The sequence below is a fragment of the Polypterus senegalus genome, chromosome 13 (assembly GCF_016835505.1).
Source record: "Polypterus senegalus isolate Bchr_013 chromosome 13, ASM1683550v1, whole genome shotgun sequence".
NCBI classification, from domain to species: Eukaryota; Metazoa; Chordata; class Cladistia; order Polypteriformes; family Polypteridae; genus Polypterus; species Polypterus senegalus.
The window spans coordinates 103447442-103469562 of NC_053166.1; the positions used below are offsets into that span (position 1 = coordinate 103447442).

Here is a 22121-nt window from a genome sequence, read left to right on the forward strand (position 1 = left end):
GTGTGTCGTAAAACATTCGACATGCGCAGAACAAATCGGGCAGCGTCGTGAAATGAATTTTAATTAAGCAGAGAGCGCGTGCGCGAGACAAATCGGATGGGGACTCATGTCGCAAAGTAAAAAAACGCAGATCGGACAGGGTCGTAATAGTAAAGCTTTGCGCATGCGCGCGCAAATCGGGTAGGCACCGCAGATCGGGTAGCGACAAAGCCTGCGGGCGCGGATCGGGCAGGCACGCAAATCGGGTAGCGACAGTGACAAGTTTTTTTCCCATTTAGCGCCTGCGTAAAACCGATCGGGCTGAGCCGAAGTTCGTTTACAACACGCATGCGGGCGCAAATCGGTTTGATTGTGAAGATCGAGTAGTGACAGCATCTTCTCTCATGCAATCACGTGGTTATTGAAAATGGCCGCAGTGTCACAGCCCCTTGGATTAGAGCGAGGTATGAAAATTATTTAGCGCCTTCATAGCAATCAAAACGCAAATGCTTTTTTTTTACTTAAGTTTTTGATGTACACATGTGATAATATAAAAGTTTTAAAGAGAAAATTTTAGATCTCAACTCTTTCTGACATTTGTGGATTAGGATTAGCATATATGTGGGTGGTGTTTGCATGGGATGTCGAACTAGCTATTTGGCTTTTCTTGAATAGACTAGATTAACCTACAACGATCATGTACCTTTTGAGGATTCGTTATTTCTTGTTTTTTTTTTCAGATGTATGCAGAGCTATTGAACTTTTGGAAAAACTGCAGAGAAGTGGAGAAGTACCGCCAACAAAATTGCAGGCCCTGCAGAAAGTTTTGCAGAGCAAATTTTGTTCAGCCATTCGAGAGGTGAGTTTCTCCTTTGATGCTCAACTTGCATACAATACATTTTCCGATAAATTTAAATACGTGGATGAAAGGAGGCGATAGAAGAGATAGTTAAAAAGAAGCAATACAAAAATCGGATGTACATTCTTAATAGCCTTTAAAAGTTTACGATTGAATAATCTTTAGGGAACCGAGAGAGATACCATACTATTCTTTTGGCAGCACATACAAGAAAGCGTGAGCCCACTTTCAAGCTTAACATTGAACTGAAAACATGTAACCAGGTGTGATTCTGGAACCAACACGTGCGATTTAAAAGTTAAACCTTAATTCTACATTCATATCTGCATCTGTCATTCTGATAGGTCATCTGATCTTTGTTTTGAATTAAAAAAAAAAAAAAAAAAGTTAAATTTGTTTTTAGTGTACTGTACAGTTATCACAGAAAATGATTAAGTGGATTTGGTAATGTTATCAGTGAAAATTAATTGCAGCCTAAATTCACTAAATAGGTCTTTCTTTGTTAACAGCATATTTACTTAAGTAAAGAGTAACATTTGTCACATGGGGAAATTTAACTTTTACAGAAGCTGAAGAAATTCAGAAATATTTTTTAGCAGTCAACGGCAAACCTCCCATGCCCAGAATTCCAGAAAATAAGAAATGAACTTCTGACTTGGCTAATGATAAGAGAGTTGTCACAGTATGGTATTTTAAACACATATTATTGTAGGAATGAAGGTGCTCCAGATAGACAGATAGATACTTTATTAATCCCAAGGGGAAATTCACATAATCCAGCAGCAGCAACAATATTAAATTGCAGGTAAAAACAGTCAGTAACTTTGAATAATGTTAACATTTAACCGGTGGAATTGAAGAGTCGCACAGGGTGGGTGAAGAACGATCTTCTTAGTCTGTCAGTGGAGCAGGACAGTGAAAAACTTCAGTCTGTCGCTGAAGCTGCTCCTCTGCCTGGAGATGACACTGTTCAGTGGCATTTCTTGACACCATTCTGTCTCTAATATTTTAATTGCAAAAATACTAAGTGTGATAGTGATTTTACATCAAAGCAGTTCAGTTCACTGATGTAGAGAAATAAAATGACAAGCACTTTATAATTACAACAGAGAAAACTGATACAATTAATTATAAAGCAGTTTCAGGAAGGAGCATGAATTGTTTAAGCAACAGCTTATTTACTCTTGTATCACACAGTATGTCCTAGTTCAGTGCTTCCCAAGTAATGATTTACAAGTCTTAGTTTAAAAAAACAAGCTGAAGTTGTTCACTGTGTTAATATTTTAGGGAAGGTAATAATGATAGTTTTAAGACCTAAGCCCCATGAAAGAACAATTTTGCATCCATATTATAGGTGACTTAAACATTCTATAAGTTAGCTGTGGACAGTTTAAAAGATGTCCATTCAGGTCAGATGAAACTGGTTTGAGAAATTAGTTAAAATTAGTGCCATTAAACAAAAAGCTCAGACTTTTGACTAATGTCTCTTTTACCAGGTGAAACATGCTAAACTACTTTTGTCAAAGTATGGAAAACAGACATAATCAATGATTTGTCAGTGTTTTGGTGAAATTGCAAATGAGGCCAGATTAGAAGACAAGCGATAGATATGAGATCCATTCAAAGGTATAATAATAAAAAAAAAAAAAACAGATATAATTGCAGTGAAAAAGGTTCTTACATTTAAGTCTTCCCCAATTCTAAATGACAGATGATTATCCTGCACTTGTCAGCTATCTTATCATAGTTCTTTAACCTTTCAGAACCACATATCTGGATTGGAATTGTGATAATAAATTTTTGCTGGTGACCTCACTGAATAACAAAAGTGGGAACAAAATGAAAAGTAAGACTGACTTCAGGGTTACACTCTTTCTACTTAACATAGATTTTGAGAAACTTGTGAAAATAGGATAAGCCCAACTTAACAATTAAGAAGACTTAAAATATAAGTAAACTTTGTTTATTTTTATGTATTTAATTGACATTTGCACTTTTGTTTACAGTTACAGTTCCTAGGAGAAGTAGTTGGCATATTTCCTCCTTTATTTACATATGTTTTTTGTGACATGTTTAGAAAATGGGCCAACGGTATTTGAATGAATTATATAACTATATAACTATGATCCTGCAGCTTTAATTTTTCAGTAGGTATAAGCCAGGGGTCTCCCAACACGTCGCTCGCCAAAGGGTTAATGAATCCTACATAAGTTTGAAAACTTGATTAGTCAAATTAGGGGTGGGTGATGTTTCTTTAGCCACACTAAAATTGTAGCCGTTTGTGATAGGAGCTTTTAGTATTAGGGATGTCATGAAAGCACAATGAATGTATTCAATACCAGTGAAATTTCACAATATTTGATAGCTATTCAATACCATGGCAAAATTAATCACCTTCAATGACTTTGTAATAAAGCTAACTCTATTATTCAAATGAATAATATTGTATTTTTCTGTAATTAAATATTATAAAATATATAAATATTAACAGTAACAGTAGCTTTAAGTCAATGGTATAGCCATCAAGTAGTTACTGTGGTAAGCCGAGGAGGTGTTTTTATTTGTTTAATTATGAATTGAATTTTAATGTGTGACAAATATAAGAGGAAATGGGGAGAATTTTATAATCTTGTGGAGACTTTAGCATATGGTTTATAAAGAATGTTATCATTGACTTCCTGGTTTATATTACCATGTAACTAATCTCTACTGCTTACAATCAATGATACAAATAAAAATTGAAACATTATTATCTCTGTAGTATTGAATTAGTGAATTTCTAGATAGTTCACAGGGATTAACAAATTTGTATTTGAATATGGTAGTCTTCTGGGCTACCAGTTTTGCAATCCTGGTAGTGCAGGTATACTTTCTAGCAGCCCAGCTTTATATGTGGTGTGAAGGCCTGCAATGCTTTGCAGCAATTTTTATTTGTAAAGTTTTGTTGCCCATGAGTGCCTAGTACTCTTCTACCACAATATTAACATAATCATCATCTTGGAAGATAATATTTAGCAAATAGATAATTTTTAAAGGATGATGTCATGTTGATGTGTGGGCTTTTTTACACAACGATATTTTATCGAAAATGAACTGAAATACTGCATTAATATTGTATTTCTAAATTTTATTTTCAGACCTGATTCAGACCCCACCAATAAGTTTCTTTGTCCAAAGCATTGTCAGTTTAACCTTCAGGGTTATTCCAAGGTGAAATCTGTGCTTTACAGTGTCATACATCTTTAGTTGATCATAGCCAGTGATCTATGGTATGCAGCTGCATTAAAACTTGGTCACACTAGGACCATTAAGAGGGCCCTCATGTTAGTAAAGGTAAGGTTTAGTCCTGAAAAATCATTTTCACACTGCAGTTTTTTGACTTATAGTAAGGAGCATTTTCACAACCTCCAGTATACCTGTTAGGGTTAGTGCATATCGGTGAGCATCAATTATTTTTATGAGATTCCTCATTGTGACTGAATAAGGCAAGATCTGTTTTTAATAATGTGTAGCCCTCTAATGTTGAAAGTAGCAGTCATTGCTATTTTGTGGAATATTCTCTGTATTTAATCTGCTAAAAAAGTTGTTTCAGTGTTTAAAACGTTATTTTCTATTTATTCTTGTCATAATGCTTCTTGTATGCATTATTACTTTCACTTTTAACTGGTATTGAAACAATAATGAAACATTTCCCCTTGTCCTCTCCTCCTTTTTAATTAAAAAAATCAATAAAAAATTGTGTTATTACCTTATTCATATTACAGTAAATGACAAGCAGATGTTTCCTCTTTCTGATGTAATTTTTCTTTTGCTGTCCTTGCAACCATTATGTATGCATCAAGTGTAAACCAGGGTTTAGACAATGGTTATAGTGGTCTAGTTTGCTATAAGCAGCCGTCTTTAAAGTAACAGCAAAGTAAAGATCTTAAATGAAGAATTGGGTCTTTTGGTTTTTATCAGATTGTGTTTGATCAAGAAAATATTGCATGGACCAAAGATCCGCAACACCTGGAATTTGCGAGTTTGTAGTTTGGTTGTTCAAAATTAAAACCTGGTAGTCACAGGCCTCTGGACAACCTATTTGTCACACCTGATTCAGGATATTTTCATTTTAAAAACCTCTTTTAAAGCTTGTTTTGAAAGAACATACTTTTAAAATCTGGTTTGTCATAGACATTCACAAATACCAATCAACATGTAAATACACAGGAAGAATGCATAAAACTCATACACACCCTGGTGCTACCTGGAGAAGCCGATGTACAACACAATCCAGTGGTACATGGGTTGAGGCCAGTGGTCTTCCAAACAGGGGATGCAAATTTAGACCTACATCATGGAAGTCAGTCAATTATTGCATCATGTTATTTATATGTAAATTCTGCCCTCCTTTCTTTCTGTAGAAAATGGTCTGTGATTTTTGTCATACCAACTGGGAATCTTTTCCCACGATTTGACCAGTTTTCTCTCAATGGCCATCAGAGCAGAGTTGCTTAATTGGTTTTGGCCCATTGTGTTGCAGCTGTACAACCTCACTCATTTGAAGCAGGAGAAGCTCCTCTCTACACCTGCTGATGTAGCTCCAATTGTTGCCACTACAGACCATAGCTTGTATAGTTGAGGCATTGTACAATCCAACTCCATGTCTTTAAAAAACACCAAGAAATCAAACGACTCACGCCAATTGCCCTGCAAGTCACAATTTGAATATAGGACTTGGAGTTCAGATCTCAGTTTGCCTAAATCAAAGAAATAGCCATAACTATTCAGGACACTTTGGAATTCCTTCTCAGGAAACACCAGTCTCATTTCATCAAGTTTCCCTGAATTGATTAGTTCTAGGAAGCACATACTTTCCAAATCTGAAAAATGGCAAGAAATCTGCTCCATAAGATTGTCTAGGATGGCTATGTACAGCTTTCTGTAACACTCCTGTGGATTCTGCAATCGTGACAGACACCCGATACTTTGGCCTAGGCCGTTTTTCTGGGTCTGGCTTGAGACTTGCCGATTTTGCATAAACAGCTTTGAAAGCTTCCTCAGACATCTTCTCTTTTGCAAAAGCAAGGAGACTCTCAATTCTTTGTTTGCAGTAAAGAACATACATAGCCCTCCGCTGCGCTATGTCAATGACCAAATGAGTTTCTGAAACAATTTGCTTTTATGTGTTCAGCATGAAAAAATAACCTCAAAATCCTCCAGTGCCCTTAAGAAGCATTTGACAGTATCGAATGTGTCCTCATCTACCTTGGCCCTGTCCTTGATAATCTTTTCAAAAGTCTGCAGGAGTCCATCATGGTTTGCCATAGTGCTCAGTATTTGTGATGTAAAGTTCTACTGAGTAGAAGCTATCTGGGCAACCTTGACCACCCTACGGACTCGAGGAAAGTCATCCTTTTGGTAGATTTAGAAAAAAAAATGTGCTAAACCCAGAGAGAGTTGCAACACCAGGTTCAGTCTGTGTGCATATGAGTGTACAAACAGTGTTATGGGGGCTATTGCTTTAACTTTAGTCTGAAGTCATGGCAGAAACCCTATCATAGGTGTGAGCCACATTTTTTTTCTTTGTAATTGTAGCCCTGCATGTTTTCATTTAAAATATCAAAGACAGAATGGGCATTTTGGCCCTTTGAAATATTAAAACATTCAACAAATTGCTTCTGATTTTGACCTGCAGAATCGACAGATTGAACTATGACAGCCAGTCATGCATGACATTCAATGTCAGTTGTCTCCTCTACATGCCATGCAAAAAAGAGAGCAGTTTAAACTTCACCTTTGATTTCATCAACAACAGAGGCTTCAATAGCAGAAATAAAATCATTTTGAATGGAGTGGGACATGTTAGAAAACACAGAAGATGATTGGAAGTGTGTGGACAAGACAATCATATTTGGATAATGTTTGATTGAATCTCTATAATTTCCCTTGGTAACAGGTTCTCTACCCTCGTCATGCCCTCTGAATGCAAGCTCTTGATGCCTAAGCAGTAATAGTGATCTCAAGACACAAATAAATGCTTGATTCAAAATTTAGCTAGTTTTACAGCTACCCTTCAGTACCATTGTAAGCTGCAAAAATAGATTAGGTTTTTTTGAAATTTCTAAAAAACTTGCCATCGTACCTGTCTATTTCAGGTAATAGGAAATATATTTATATTACTCTATTATTATGTCTCTTGTCCTACACGTACTTTCAGCTTCTTTCCTCTGTATTCACATGTGTCTGAACCTGTCTTCATTGGCACTCCCTTTCTAGAGTGCGTTCAGGTAAACCCTGCTTCTCATACTCTGTTATTTTTGTTGTGTCTTTCTTGCCTTCTGTCGAATTTTATACTTTCTTCTTTGAAGGTGACTCTTCTAGTGTGTGCCTTTGCTCTTTTCACACTTGCACTTCCTCTTTCATTGCATTGCCAAAGCCAAACTGACCAATCAGACTGGTCTGAGAGACTGGACACACTGACCTTATAGTGGTTTATTATATAGTAGAGGCTTCATTTTAGAATACAATTTATTTTGTGTCAAATTAATATATACCATGATTGTGAAGATATAACTTTGAATTCAAAAGTAATTCTCTTTTCTTTGTACATGTAGACATGCCAAAAAGCCATTTCTTCTGAAACCTCCATAGAATAAATCACTGAATAGGGATAAGGCTTTGGGATTCACTCTCACTTGTAGAGTGGAAAGCTGACTGATGGATGAAATGACCAATGACTCCAGCCACAAGGGGTACTGGCATATGAACACAAATCAATACTCTTCTCTAAACTAATATTAGGATGGAGTCCAAAGGCATGCAGGTTAGGTGCATTGGCGATCCTAAATTGTCCCTAGTGTGTGCTTAGTGTGTGTGTGTGTGAGTGTGCCTTGTGGTGGGCTGGTGCCCTGCCCAAGGTTTGTTTCCTGCCTTGTGCCCTTTGTTGGCTGGGATTGGCTTCAGCAGACCCCTGTGACCCTGTAGATAGGATATAGTGGGTTGGATAATGAATGCATGGATGTTTTTAAATAATATTTAATAAATACACTGGCAATTGCAGGTTGGCATGTACATTTTGCAAAAAGACTAGTGTGGTGAAAATCAAAGTTAAAATAAAATTACAAAAACTAATTTATTTTCATTTTTATACTCATTTTATTTTTGTTGTAGTTTTGAGACATTTTTTCACCTTTATTTTAGTTAACAACATGATTATTTTGTTAATGACTTCTTCTTCCTCTTCATCTTTTCCCACTTCAATGGAGATTTGATGTCCTTGGTACAAGCCATCATCTAAAAAGTCCAACATCCAACTTGCATTGCATTGGCCTCATTATTAAAAATTGATTTAGGATAACTAAAACTGCCTTAATTTAAAAAAAATTAAATGTCCCAAACATTAAAATTAAAATATTCCAAGCAATCCTTGCTTACATCTTTAATTCTTTTCTCTCTCATCCACCTGCAGACCTCTTTAAATGGCACTCTATCATAAGCCTTCTCCAAATCAATAAACTCCATATGCAAACTGCTGTATTTTTCTAGATGCTTCTCTATGAGCTGTATTGATACAAAGTGTGCTTAGGTTCGTTGTCCTGCTGAAAGATGAACCGTCGCCCCAGTCTGAGGTCAAGAGCGCTCTGGAGCAGGTTTTCATCCAGGATGTCTCTGTACATTGCTGCAGTCATCTTTCCCTTTATCCTGACTAGTCTCCCAATTCCTGCCGCTGAAAAACATCCCCACAGCATGATGCTGCCACCACCATGCTTCACTGTAAGGATGGTATTGGCCTGGTGATGAGCGGTGCCTGGTTTCCTCCAAATGTGACGCCTGGCATTCACACCAAAGAGTTCAATCTTTGTCTCATCAGACCAGAGAATTTTGTTTCTCATGGTCTGAGAGTCCTTCAGGTGCCTTTTGACAAACTCCAGGCGGGCTGCCATGTGCCTTTTACTAAGGAGTGGCTTCCGTCTGGCCACTCTACCATACAAGCCTGATTGGTGGATTGCTGCAGAGATGGTGGTCCTTCTGGAAGGTTCTCCTCTCTCCACAGAGGACCTCTGGAGCTCTGACAGAGTGAACATCGAGTTCTTGGTCACCTCCCTGACTAAGGCCCTTCTCCTCTGATCGCTAAGTTTTGATGGCCGGCCAGCTCTAGGAAGAGTCCTGGTGGTTTCGAACTTCTTCCACTTAAGGATGATGAAGGCCACTGTGCTCATTGGGACCTTCAAAGCAGCAGAAATTTTTCTGTAATCTTCCCCAGATTTGTGCCTCGAGACAATCCTTTCTCAGAGATCTACAGACAATTCCTTTGACTTCATGCTTGGTTTGTGCTCTGACATGAACTGTCCACTGTGGGACCTTCTATAGACAGGTGTGTGCCTTTCCAAATCATGTCCAATCAACTGAATTTACCACAGGTGGACTCCAATTAAGCTGCAGAAACATCTCAAGGATGATCAGGGGAAACAGGATGCACCTGAGCTCAATTTTGAGCTTCATGGCAAAGGCTGTGAATACTTATGTACATGTGCTTTCTCAATTTTTTTATTTTTAATAAATTTGCAAAACCTCAAGTAAACTTTTTTCACATTGTCATTATGGGGTGTTGTGTGTAGAATTCTGAGGAAAAAATTAATTTAATCCATTTTGAAATTAGATTAGATTAGATTCACTTTATTGTCATTACACATGTATAAATACAGGGCAACGAGATTCAGTTTAGCATCTAATCAGAAGTGCAAAGAGCAGAAGTACAATAAATATAATATGTGCATATTATGTACAGTTAAATACGATATTTACAGTTAAATGCGATATATACAGTTAAATACGATATGTACAGTTAAGAGCACAGTGAAGATGGGAATAGATATATAGATATATATAAATAGATATACAAATGTTCTAAATGCGGATGGCAAATATACATATTTTACAATATACATTTATGTACCTATACATGTATCTGTATGTACTATAATACTATAAGTACTATATATATATTTCTATATATATATATATATATATATATATATACATACAGATGTACAACATACAGGTGTGTTATGTATGCGCAGTAATAATATAAGTACTATTATATATATACACAGATGTATGATATATGATGTACAATGTACAGGTGTGCTGTGTGTGCACAGGTATGTACAGATATGTACAAGGAAGGGAGGAGGAGTAGTGTAGAGGATTAAGTGTGTGGATGTTAAGGTTCAACGGGGGACTGAGTTCAGAAGTGTGACCGCTGTGGGGAAGAAGCTGTTCCTAAACCTGCTGGTTTTAGTTGGAAGGCTCCTGTAGCCTTCTGGAGGGGAGGAGCTGGAAGAGTTTGTTGGCTGGATGAGAGGAGTCCTTAAGAATGCAACAAGCTCGGCGTAAACATCTCTTCTTGTGAACGTCCTCAATGACCGGAAGTGGAGTCCCTATGATGCGTTGTGCGGTTTTCACCACCCGCTGCAGTGCCTTGCGGTCAGCAACAGAGCAATTCCCATACCAGGCTGTAATACAGTTAGTCAGGATGCTCTCTATCGCACAGTGGTAGAAGTTGCCCAGTATGACAGCAGATAGTTGGCTCTTCTTCAGTATCCTCAAGAAGAAGAAGAGCTGATGGGCCTTCTTGACCAGGCTGGAGGTGTTGTTTGTCCATGACAGGTTCTCCGAGATATGTATCCCCAGGAATTTAAAGCTGGAAACCGTTCGACAGCCATGCCATTGATGTGAATGGGGTGGTGGGTGTCTCCCTTCTTCTTCCTGAAGTCCACAATGAGCTCCTTGGTTTTGGTGGTATTCAGGAGCAGGTTATTTTCAGCGCACCACGCAGCTAAGTGTTTTACCTCCTCCCTGTAATTAGACTCATCGTTATCACTGATGAGACCGATCACCGTGGTATCGTCTGCAAACTTGATGATGGAATTGGATCCATACATGGGCCTGCAATCATGAGTGAAAAGGGAGTAGAGGAACGGGCTCAACACGCAGCCCTGTGGAACGCCAGTGTTGAGTGTAATGGTGGTAGAGCAGTTATGGCCAGACCTCACATGCTGGGGTCTGTTGGTCAGGAAGTCCATGATCCAATTACAGATAGAATTATTGATACCAAGATCCACAAGTTTAGTGATCAACTTGGAAGTGATGACTGTATTAAATGCTGAGCTGAAGTCAACAAACAGCAATCTTGCATAGGTGTTCTTATTGTCCAGGTGTGAGAGTACACCGTGAAGCGCTGTGGATACAGCATCCTCTGTACTCCTATTGTTACGGTAGGCAAATTGGTGAGGATCCAGTGTGGGGGCAGGCATGTCTTGAGGTGTGCCAGTACCAGTCGCCAAAGCACTTCATAGCTATGGGCGTGAGTGCTACAGGGCGGTAGTCATTCAGGCACATTGGTGATGAGTGTTTCAGCACTGGCACTATGGAGGTGGTTTTGAAGCATGCTGGCACTGCTGCCTGGGCAAGGGACAGGTTGAAAATATCCGTGAAGACCCCTGCCAGCTGTTCAGCACATGCTCTAAGGACACGTCCAGGGATGCCATCAGGGCCAGCAGCCTTATGAGCACTGATGCGGCTTAGTGCATTATGAACCTCCGTGTGGGTGAGTGTGATGGTATGGCAGTCATCAGAGGGTAGGGTTATGGTGGACTTTTCCTTGTTGTCCTTGTCAAAGCGAGCGTAGAAGTCGTTCAGCTCATTGAGGAAGGACATATCCATGGCTGTCTGTGTGGAAGTGCCGCACTTATACTCAGAAATGGCTTGGATGCCCAGCCACATACGTCGGGGTCAGAGTTGACAATGTGCCCTCCACCTTCAGTTTGTAGCTAAGCTTGGCCTTGTTGATGCCCCTCTTCAGTTCTGCCCTGGAAGTACTGTAGGCCTGTGTGTCACCTGATCTGAAGGCATTGTTACGTGCCTTTAGCAGAAGCCGCACTTCCCTGTTCATCCATGGTTTCTGATTCGGGTACGCTTGTGATCCGCTTCTCTGTGGTAACACTGTCAATTGTGGTGCTGATGTGTTCCAGTACTGAGTGTGTGTAGTAGTCAATGTTTATTTGTGAGTCGAAGGTGGCCTGAGAGGCAAACATGCTCCAGTCTGTGTCCTTAAACCTGTCCTGGAGTGTAGAGTCAACCCCCGCTGGCCACACTTTGATGGTCTTCACTGTTGGTCTCACACGGTTGATAAGTGATGAGTATTTGGGGGTGAGAAACAAAGAAAGGTGATCAGACTGTCCCAGGTGGGGGAGGGGTGTAGCTGTGTAGGCTCCAACAATGTTAGTGTAAACATGATCCAAGGTTTTATCCCCTCTGGTATGGCAGGAGACATGTTGGTGAAATTTAGGTAGCACCGTCTTTAGGTTGGAGTGGTTGAAATCACCTGCTGCAATAAATGCAGCCTCAGGGTGAGCAGATTGTTGTTTGCTAATGGCTGCATAGAGTTCTTTCATAGCAAGCTTAGCATTAGCATCCGGTGGGATATATGCAGCTGTTATTATAGTGGAGGTGAACTCCCTCGGCAGATAGAATGGTCTACACTTAACCATGAGATACTCAAGGTCAGCTGAACAGTGTTTTCCAACAATGACAGAGTTTGTACACCAAGCCTTGTTAATATAAATGCACCATCCTCCGCCTCTTGTCTTACCGGAATCATCAGCTGTTCTGTCCGCCCGGAGAATGTGGCGCCCGACTAGCTCTATAGCATCGTTAGGTATACCGCTGTGTAGCCATGTTTCTGTGAATATCATGATGTTACAGTCCAGTATTCTCCTATTGTCGGTGATCCAAAGTCGCAACTCGTCCATTTTATTCGCCAGGGACCGCACATTAGCAAGGAAAATACTGGGTAAGGATAGCCGATGTGGTGTTAGCCTTAGCTTAGCTGTTAGCCCTCCGCGTTTCCCCTGCCTTTGTTTACGGTCTCTGCGCCGTCTTCGAGTACTTCCTGTCGGCCGGGTAGCCTGCGAAGCGTCGGGTGTTCTTCTTTTCTCAGGGATGAGATGAAGGTTGCTAATAAAACAGTCCGAGTTGTGTAGATCAATATCCAAAAGCTCTTGTCGGGTATACTGTCAAATGTGTTGTTTGTGTGGTATATCTTGAAACACTGTAAAATACACAATCTAACGTCACAGTCGGGACGTTTCTTTCCAGACTGATATGCGATTAACATGAGCGTCACTTTGGGTTTCATCAGAATCACTTTGTTTCATTGTCCATTTCAATTTCACTGCCTGAAGACAGATTCACTTCATCACCACTGCTTGTATCACTGTTTCGAGTGTGCAAAATCTGGGCTGCTGAAAAATATTTCTTACAAAACATTATGTGAGGCTAGGAGAAGTTGTGCCTGGACTGTCGCCAGGATAACACTCTGGCTTGTTGCTTACATAATTTTGTTTCCCGAGCAAGGCTCGGTACTAACGCTATTGACACTTTTACAGTCTGACTAATCTTTGGGTCTAATGCTTATGCAAGATCCTTCTAAATAGGTACCTGCGTGATGCTCGGAACTAACACTTTTAGCACTGGTTTTATAGCCTGAGTGACACTTTGGACTAACGCCAACAAGGTTAAAGCACCAATGCGGGAAGATGCCTGTTTAGATTTAGAATTTTGTAATAATCAGGATAAATGTGACATTGTAGAGTTGATTGAACTGCAAAGCTTAAGTCACTGTAATATGATGCAATTCTTAGTGTTTTGTAAGAACAAGGATGCAAAGATCAGAACTGTGTATTTGTGTACATGTACCGTGTCAGAATTGGCTGACGTTAAGATTATTCTCCCACTGAGTTCAGTGCTAGGGCCATTGCAATTTTTAATATATGCAAATAATTTCGATAGCAATATAAATAATCTGGTTAAATTTGGAGATGATACCAAGCTAAGAGGATCGGCAGACAATAGAATCCATTGATTTATTTCAGAGGGACTTGAACAGCATAAAAGGTTGCACAGATTTTTGGCAGATGAAATTATTAGTATTACACATTGGAAGTAAAGATGTTAGGTTTGAATACACAATGGGAAGTCTGATAATCTATAGTACACCTTTTAGAACAGGGGTACCCACAGTTTTTCGGCTTGTGAGCTACTTTTAGAATGACCAGGTCGAAATGATCTACCTACATTTAAAAACAAATATATATATATATAAATATAAAATATATGTTGTCGTACCTTGCATAACTGAATAACATTTATGGCACAATAACAATTCGATATATTTATGGTCATTACTCTATTTGGATTTAATAATCGTCATGTGGGAAATGGCTGACTCGCATAAATAAGTAGAGCCGAATAATGCAGTCAAGGAGCTTTTGAATTCAGCCGAGTGAAAAATGACGGCTGTCCGATTTAATTGCGATTTTAGTTCCTTTCTCAGATCACCTTTCGGAAGGACGTCAGTTTCGTAGTTTTTATGAACAGTTCGAAAGTGCCTTTCCTCATTTTCCTTCTTTGGCGTAGCAATGATAGATTGATTGATTGACAGATCAGACAAACGCACTTCGATTGTGACATTGTGAGAAAAAAAAATCCTCTTCCAATTCCACATCCAGCCCATACCCTCCCCAAGCATTTTTTTTTTTTTTTTTTTTAAGTCCCTTCTTTAGTCGATATAAATTGGAAGGCTAACTAGATCACTTAAATAGCCGGAGTTTTGCAGTAGCTCGCGCGTTTGATCGTGCGTGTGGGATGACCAGTGTGTTAGAAGAGAAGAGATCTCAGACTGGCCGCCCTGTATGTCAATCAAGTGACAAATGCCATAGGGAGGATATATAATAGACTAACATTAAAAAAAAATTTTGAATGCAACGCGATCTACCTGCACTACCTTTGCAATCTACCAGTCGATCGCGATCGATGCATTGGGCACCCCTGTTTTAGAAGGATTTAGAAATCATAGTGGATTTGTCACCATCAACTGCTTGAACAGTGTTCAGAAGCCATTAAGAAGACAAACAGAATATTGGGTTATATAGTGTAATGTGCAGAGTACAAGTCCAAGAAGGTTGAGCTCTAGCTCTATAACACACTGGTTAGACCTCATCTGGAGTACTGTGTGCAGTTTTCCTCTCCAGGGTACAAAAAAAACGAAATAGCAACAAAAGAAAATGTTCATAGAAGAGCAACTATACTAATTTCTGCTAAGGTATAGATAAAGTTTCTGCTTTAGGTATTTGTTCAGCATTTCCTTTCATCCTACATTTACCCAGATCTTTGTAGACACAGAACACATGTGAAATGTTTATATTCCAAATAATTATATACTGTATTATTTACCCTATACAACTCCAGGAACCTCACATGCAGATAAGGAGCCTTGGCTTGACCTGGGAGAACTTTTTGCCCGAGTTGAGGTCCATCAAGGCGGGGGATGGGACAACAGGCTGCTTGTGCTGATCGACACATTTACAAAACAAAATACCCTGATGGAGAGGTGTGAAGGGATTTAAGGTGGGCCGGGATTATGAGTTTTTTTTGTAGGCTTCAGAGATTCTAGTGTTAAAGAGCTGAGCCTCTTCAGTTTATACAAAAAGAGATTAAAAGGAGACATGAAGACATTTCTCAAGGTCATTGTGCGAGGTAGAGGCAGCCGAGTGGGTTGGGGAGGGGGTCCTTTGATGGGCGATTCCTTGTAGTTTTCAGTTGGCAACATGCCTTGGTCCAGTGTGCACCGTGCTTTTTCTATCGAAGCATTCTTCAAAAACAACAAATCCATCATTATTATGCAATGCTCCTTCCGAACGCACTTCAGCATTCCTCCTAATAGTGATGTTCCAAATCGGAAAACAATTCTTCAGTGAGTGGTTAAATTTAGACAGATTGGTACAACATTGACCAGAAAATCTGTAGCCCGTCCTTGAACTGTACGAATGCCTGAAAACATCTAAACTGTAAGGGCATCAATTTTGTAATGTCTCGTTGAAATTTAGTGATCAAACATGCTTCTGTTTAGGCTTAAGAGTTATCAAGAACATAGGGACACAGATGAACGCTTGTGAGTAAATTTCACAGAAACATTTGGAAGTTTTTTTCACACAGAGATCCATAGACATATGGAATTAGCTACCAAATAGTATGGTAGACAGTAGAACTTTAGAAACCTTCAAAACTCGACTTGATGCTATTTTGGAAGCATTAAGTGGAACAGACTGGCAAGCTTTGTTGGGTTTAATGTCCTGTTCTCATCTAAATTTTGCTAATGTGACATCGGCTTTATCACTCTACAGTTTCCACTATCCTGAATATTGCCTTCCTCCTTAATAATGGATACAAAAACTCTGCTCCTACACTCCTGTAGTATTCTCTCCAGTCCAAAGGTCTTCTGGATTATATCCCACAACATATCTACTCCTACACTTAAACTTTCCCACACGTCTGCTTGTATTTCATTCTGTCTTGCTGCCTTTCCATTCTTCTTTTCAGTGCTTCTTTATCTTCCTATCTCCTAATTCTTGGTAATCAGTTATCACTCTATCATCAAATACTACCCTTGGATTTTCTTCATTCAATAGCTTTTTAAAATACTTCCTTTCATGGTTAGTCAAGACCATAATCTTTCTTCTGCTTTATCTAACTAAAATCCTTCCCAGCCTTGATCCTAGCCTTCACTAGTCTAAAAATCATTCACTCTCTCTCTTTCCGAATTTTTCATACACCACCTCCAAAGCTTGTACCTTGGTTCTTGCAACTGCTCTCTGACTCCTTGTTTGTCTGCCTATATGTTTCTGTCTTCCTCCCTCCTTGACTGATACTATGTCGTCTTTGCCTCCTTTTTAGACTTTGTCACATCCTGCACCTCTGTTTCACTACTGTGTCACTGTCCCGAGGTGTATGGAAAGTATTTTCAGCAAAAAAGAAAATTTTAAATTATAAAATGAAAATACAATCTCTCTTTTCTAATTTCATTTTCAAAGTCTGTGTGAAAGAATGCGGCAAAAATTAAAATGAAATAATGCCTTTTGCAATTTCAATTTTAAAGTCTACACGCATAAATTTAAATTAAATAACTCCTTTTGCAATTTCTATTTCAAAGTCTACATGCAAGAATGCTGCAAAAATTTAAAATTAAATGAAATAACCACATTTGCCATTTCATTTTCAGTCTGAATAGCATTAAAGGTGCAAAAATGAAAGGTAAAATGCATTTCCACTTTGTATTTTCATTTTTAAATTCTTAACAGGCAAATAGTTAATGGGCAGGGCTTTGCGCCTCGATTTCCCTCAATAGTTTCGATCAATAGAATACTCTGTTTCTTCACACCAACAGCAGTATACTGGCATAATTCCTCATTGTGACTCTGGTGGCCAGGTAAGAACTTTTTCTTTGGTTTTTTAAATTTTTGTTCCTTTTTAGTCATTCTGATGTGTCTTCAAACTATAGTATGTGTGTATTTTTTTTTTTTAAAGCACCTCTGTAAAAAGGCAAATTTCTTGGGATCAGTAAAGATCTGTCTGGTTGTCTAAACTCTTTATCCATTTTTGCCTAGAAAATTTCATCCTTGTCCTTTTCCTCCTAACCGTCTTAAGGAGCATATGCACAAACATCATTAACTACAGTCTCACCAAGGCCTAGCTTGACAGTGATGATCAACCTATCAGTCCATCTATTCACACTGGCAGACTATCTTTTAGTTCTTTGAATACCACTATACCTGCGCTATTTTGCCCTTGCTCATTTGCTCAACTGTGCAACAACATAAAGCTTCCTCACAATTTTCTTGTCTTATTCCCCTTTCATCTACTTTCATACTCTCACAATACTCCCACTTTCCATCAAAGCTGCCAACTTTGTTTGTTTCCCTGTCATTGTCCCAACATTTTGTGTCCCCACTCTTACCTTTAATGTACTCTGTTCTTTTCCCTGGCCTGTTTCTTTTTTGCTAATGGCATTTTTTCGGTTTAGTTTTTGTTCACAGCAATCACACTGATTGATATCACATACTTTTTTTTGTGGTTCCTTTAGTACAGTTGTTTTTCATGATTATATCTTTTAAAACGCAATATAATCAATTTTCTTTTTTTCGTAACTTGTTGTGTATGCAGGTGGAAAAGAGTACACCCAAAAAATTCACCGGGGTTACGTTCCTAGAGCACCCGTGAATTGTGAAAAACCGTGAATTTTGGATGTGGTTATAAAAAAATGCCTATTTTTATAGTTTAAACCCTAAGTATGCCCCCAAAACACTTAAGCTGAGTATGAAACTAAGTTAAATACATTACCTAAAAAAAGAGTGTAAAGGTAAACCTGTATACTGTACTGTACTGTACTGTGTCACCCGCAGTGCTAGAATGTAAAATATTGATGTTACCGCTGTATGCACTGTAATTCATGCAAGTGCATTTTCATTGCCAGAAGCCTTAGAAGGTGCAGGGTGTTTCGGCAGAATCTTGGGGCTTTAACCCTTAAACTGCCACATACTTTGGGGTTAATGCATCCCTGAATGCCAAAAACTTTTTTGCTGCACGTTTTAAGTAAACCTTACAATTCACAAAGATAAAGTGAAATTTTAATGGAACACATTTTTTTTTCATGCAAAGAGCATCACAATTACTGCAACACTGATCATTTTACACACTGCTAATTAAATGTATAAACTATTTAAAAAAACTACTGGAGCAATATGTACGAGGTGCAACTGAAGTAAACAAACTCAGTATGCAGTTCTAGATTAAAGAATAGACAAACATCATAAGGGAGCACAACAGGAGCAGGACCCCCAACAGGAGCAGAGGATGTCTGGGGGAGGAGAGAGAAACAAAGCAATCGGCCAAAAAGGACAGGTGCTATTCAGGCTTTTAGGTATGCGTAGTGTCGCACGAGAAGCATATAACGGAACAGAGCAGCCGCAAGTAAGAGAGCAATGTGACGGTAGTCTATAAGCGTTTTTTAAGAGGGTTTTTTGAGGAGTGTTCGTGTCTTCTAGGGGTGAATTCAGCTCCCCTGCTCACAAGGGGCTGGCAGTGGTCATGAGTTGGCTGCTCAACGATTGTATGGCACTGACTGATCAGCTCCTGCGTGCTCGCAAATGGCACTGGGAAACGATTATAGCCAGTTGTAGTGATTTAAGGGTTAAGAGGAACAAAACGGAAAACACAAGAACACTCAGCTGAAGATGCATCACAGTCAATCAGCAGCAAGAAGAAATTAATAACGCTGTAGCGGTCCGGTGCTGCTAAGATTCACACTGTTGAGAAGACAGTGATTTATTTATTTTTATGGTGGAGATTCCAGGGACACCCCCAGCTTTGGCCCGACCCGCACGCACTCCCAAACAGAGACAAAAGCAAAGCAAACCGGTAATCAAACAGCAAATAAAGTATGTAATGAAACAAATTAAATAAATGAAAACAACAATACCACCCCTGTTCCCCTTACGGTGATTACACATTAAATGAAACAAAACACAAACAAAACACACAAAGTAAATCATGAAAAACGTTCATGAAAAATGGCAGTGGGTGAAATGTAATGATGAAAATAGATGGTCCAGAGACCAGCACGTTAAATGGAAATATAAACATAGTCCTACCGCTAGTTCCTGAAATGGTGAAGACGGGTGGACGGGTTCAGGAACGCTCCTTTCTTTGCAGGATGGCCATGAATCCACTTATAGTCCTCATGTACACAGTCAGACAATCCAGATGCCAAAAGTAAAACGATCCAGAACAAAACGAATAAGTACAGGTAACCCAACAGAATGCAGACAGACAGGAATTTGAAACACAAATTGCAAAAACTTTTTTTTTGCTTTTGGTCACCGGCCCTCTTTTTAAAAACCGTGCTGACATCCGTTGACCCCAACAACCCCAGCACCCTCAGCAAAAGACCAATCGGAGCCACTGCAGGGACTGCTGGGAGTTGCACTTTCAAATTCTATTGGCTACTTTCACAATCCCAAACCATGTTTTCCTCTACAGTTGCTTCCTGTTCTCTCTATAGTACAGTATTGCCATGAAAAAAGACCTAAAAACTGTGGAGGATATTTGCGGTTTCTGCTAACAATTATTAGATAGGTTCTAAGGAAAAATCTGTGAATGACTGAGGCCGCGAACTCTGAACTGCAACTTTGCGGGGGTCTACTGTATATAAACTTTCTCTGACTGAGATGGCTTTAGAAATGTTTAGTAGAAAATGGCAAACCTCTGTATGGGGGTTCTTTTAAAAAAAAAAAAAAAATAGCATTGGAAAGCACATTATCTTGGAACAGGGTATGTTGTGCACTGTAAGGATAAAAACCCTATAAACCTTAATATTCAAATCTTGGCCCACACCTGCCCATGAAATAGCCTTTGAGTAAATTGTCAAATTACTTTTGAGCCCCTGAAATGAAGGGATTGTTTTCCTATCGCTTTGGTGCATTTCTTGAAACATAATTTACATTAGCACAACAGTGTGTGCATTTCTCAGAACAGTATGTGCAAACTGCAAAACAGTGTATTACCTTCAAAAGCAAGTAACTTTCCCAAAATGCTTAGTCTATGCCCAAAAGAAAATATTTGTGTTAGTCAAACTGTCCTGCCATCAGAATGACAAATTCTTGCACCATTGCCTATGAACAAGATGGTCAAAATGTGTGAAAATGTTTTCAATATAACTGTTTAATCTGTATTGAAAATTTTTGACAATGATTTTGGTAATACTGTCTGAAAATCCATAAGGCAACATATTTTCTATTCTACAAAGTTTCAAATGACTGTATTTACTGTTCAGGGATTGATTGCAAGAGACTGGATATAATGTAAGTAGGATTTTTGGAATATTGTTTGATAATGCACAAGTGACTAACATTTGTTCAGTGTCTTCAGTTTCAATGCTACAGTAAAACATAGCAGTAGTAGTTTTGGTAAGTTACAAAGTACAAACAGTACTGAGGGGATTGATTGCCAGAAACTGGATATGATACAGTATTTTTTATACTGTTCTTTACTGTACAGAAAGTTGTTATAGTAACATATTTAAAAAGAAAAGAATTCCTTTTATAGCAGTAAATTGCATAAAGAAAAAAGTGCAGATGAACAGAAGAAACAGACCATAAAATGTAGTAGCGTGGCCATAGCTGTGCGTTTTTTACACATTCTTCTTGTCTGTCAGGCCACAGATTTTCATCCACATTATAGTGACGGATCCATCTTCTGTAGGAGTCCATATTTATCTGTTCACATGCTGCATTCATGGCATCCAACAAGCTTAACTGGGTATGGGGCTGATGATCATTAACCTTCCACCTCCAAACAGAAAAAAAAAATCCTCAGTTGGATTTACACTAGAATTACCAGAGTCTACGAAACAAAACTCGTAGATCCGGCCCACCTTAAAACCGTTTGAACCTTTCCGCCAGCATCCTTTGTGGTGTAAATGTGCCCATAAAGACAAGCTGCAAGCAGCCGGGTATTCCATCCCCCCACCGACTTAGAACGTGCACAAACTTCTCCCAGCTCATGCCTTGATTGATTATCTGGGAGTGAAGTGGAGTTTTAGGGTGGAAATAATAGATCGTTATTTGGAACACACGCATTTCATTTGTGTGCCATTTCTATAGTAATCTGTGTAAACACATTGTTAAAACAGAAACTTTTTCATATTTTAGTAATAAATGTTACAAAATGTAGGCACAAACTATAGAATGTGTGAAGCATGAAGTCCAAACATCAAATAAACACTTTCACAAAAGGTTCAAGAATGATACAACAGCTTCTGTGGCTTAGCAGTAAGATTTGCGGACTCCGAGTGCAGCAGGCTAGCCGTGCCTCAGAGACCCGAGTTCGATTCCCTGTTGGGGGAAAAAGTGTGTTTTCTTTTTAACCTCAAACGGACAGAAAATTTATAAATTGGTACACACTGTCAGTTGTGTCCTTATAACTGTTATTTTTAGAATTCATAACACACAGACAGACAGCACTGTGTAATAGAGAGACAGACAGGCAGATAAGTCACTAGATATATAAACAAACAGGGAAGGCACATGTGCTGAAAGAAAAAAAAAATCAACACTTCACTCCCAGATAATCAATCAAGGCATGAGCTGGAAGAAGTTTGTGTACGTTCTAAGTCAGTGGGGGATGGAATAGCCGGCTGCGTGCAGCTTGTCTTTATCGGCACATTTACACGACAAAGGACGCTGGTGGAGAGGTGTGATGGGATTTAAGGTGGGCCAGATCTACAAGTTTTTTCGTAGGCTCTGGAAATTCTAGTGTTAAGGAAGGGGGAATAGGTTGGAAGAAATTCCATGATCATCCTATCATTATTAGTAAACCGCTCTCAGATGGTGTGTGAGCGATGGAA

The 22121-nt window shown here is 39.0% G+C and overlaps 1 protein-coding gene across 2 annotated transcripts in view; it reads left to right on the forward strand.

The window, feature by feature from the left end:
• Window positions 1-135: 135 nt before the first annotated feature.
• lin7b (lin-7 homolog B (C. elegans)) overlaps window positions 136-22121 on the forward strand; it is a 241381-nt gene continuing 219395 nt past the window's right edge. Inside the window, exons 1-2 of one of the 2 annotated variants that reach the window (XM_039774743.1) lie at window positions 136-443; window positions 720-838. In XM_039774743.1, the coding sequence (XP_039630677.1) occupies window positions 407-443; window positions 720-838 (156 nt within the window). In that variant the 5' untranslated portion in view covers window positions 136-406. Of the gene's footprint in view, window positions 444-719; window positions 839-22121 lie in introns of those variants that run through there. The other variant, XM_039774744.1, reaches the window with a different exon arrangement.